A 1,455-nucleotide genomic window follows, 5' to 3' on the forward strand; every position below is an offset into this window, starting at 1 on the left:
CCTCCAGACCCAGAGCCCCTGCCTCCAGAACTGTAGCCCCCTCCTCCAGACCCAGATCCCCTGCCTCCAGAGCTATAGCCCCCTCCTCCAGACCCAGATCCCCTGCCTCCAGAGCTGTAGCCCCCTCCTCCAGACCCAGATCCCCTGCCTCCAGAGCTGTAGCCTCCTCCAGAACTGGACCCCCAGCCTCCAGACCCATGTCCTCCTCCTCCTCCAGAACCTCTGAAGCCAGCCTTGGATGCCACACTAGATGAGATAGAACTGCTACTTATAGCTGTAGAAAGAAACCAAGTCACAGTAAGCATACTGCCCCCCGCTGCTTACCCACTTCTTCTGAGAGGCCCTTCCCAGAAATCGCATAAAGAGGGGTCATCCCTCATTACTTACATATGGACACATTACTGGGGACTTCTCCAGAGATTCTATCAGAAATGAGAGAGAAAAAAAGAGGTATTGTGATCAAATCGAATTTTTTTGGTAACCCCAATCCCAAAGCCCATTAGTATAGGACTATCTCTTCATTGGTGAGAAAGAATGCATGCCCTGCACTGAGTGACGGGTGAGGAGAAGCCAAAAGGCCCTTGAGTGGCTCTTCAGCTGGCACCAACTCCACCCCACCATGCTTGTGGGCTTTAGAACTTGGGGCTGACATCCTTTCCCCTTCCCTGGTCCCTAGCTTTCTTCTGCCTTTCCTGGTCCCCAGAGTCCTCCCTCCCTGTCATTCCTCCAGGGGCCAGTACCAGCTTGGGACTCTTCATCTCCACCCATAAAATGTGAGTCATCTTTCCATCCCCTTACCTATGCTCCTCTCCCTCCAGCAGCTTCTTATAGGTGGCAATCTCCAAATCTAGTGCTATCTTAACATTCATCAGTTCCTGGTAGTCCCGCAGCAGGCGGACCAGCTCCTCCTTGGTCTGCTGGAGAGCTTCTTCCAACTCTTCCATCTTGTGCTTGGCATCCTTGAGAGCATGTTCCCCCCGTTGTTCCGCATCTGCGATGGAGTCTTGCACGGCACGGCACTACAGCAGAAGGGAAGGAGAGATTCTGTGGGTGGCATATGGAAGCCATGGGAAAGGGCAATCTACACCTCCCAAGAGAAAGAGCCAAGGTGAAAAGGAAACAGAAAAATTGGTGGACTGATTCAAGTCTTTTGGGGAGTGCCGCCACAATTGCTGACTTGACCAGGGTCACATACAGAAACACAAGTGTCTGAGGTTGGATCTGAACTCAAGTCTTCCTGATTCCAGGCCCAGAAATGCACAGCCACCTAGATGCACAGTGCCTGGCACATAGTAGGTACATAATATAATAAGTACTGTAATAGTGATATGCTATTATACTATAGTATATAATAATAACATACTATTATACTATAATAATAATATACTATAATACTAATATAATAAGTACTATAATAGTAATATACTATAATACTAATATAATAAGTACTATAAT

General features: G+C 48.4%; 1 protein-coding gene across 1 annotated transcript in view; it reads right to left on the reverse strand.

The window, feature by feature from the left end:
- LOC138171622 (keratin, type II cytoskeletal 2 epidermal-like) overlaps positions 1–1,455 on the reverse strand; it is a 10,230-nt gene that overhangs the window by 696 nt on the left and 8,079 nt on the right. Inside the window, exons 7-9 of the mRNA XM_069101159.1 lie at positions 799–1,019; positions 388–422; positions 1–274 (exon numbers count right to left, since the gene is read on the reverse strand). The exon at positions 1–274 is cut by the window's left edge and continues 696 nt beyond it. Coding sequence (XP_068957260.1) covers positions 1–274; positions 388–422; positions 799–1,019 — 530 coding nt within the window. The remainder of the gene's footprint in view (positions 275–387; positions 423–798; positions 1,020–1,455) is intronic.

The sequence above is a fragment of the Petaurus breviceps genome, unplaced genomic scaffold (assembly GCF_028583685.1).
Source record: "Petaurus breviceps papuanus isolate PSGF00001 unplaced genomic scaffold, PetGlider_PUasm1.0 454, whole genome shotgun sequence".
Lineage (NCBI taxonomy): Eukaryota > Metazoa > Chordata > Mammalia > Diprotodontia > Petauridae > Petaurus > Petaurus breviceps.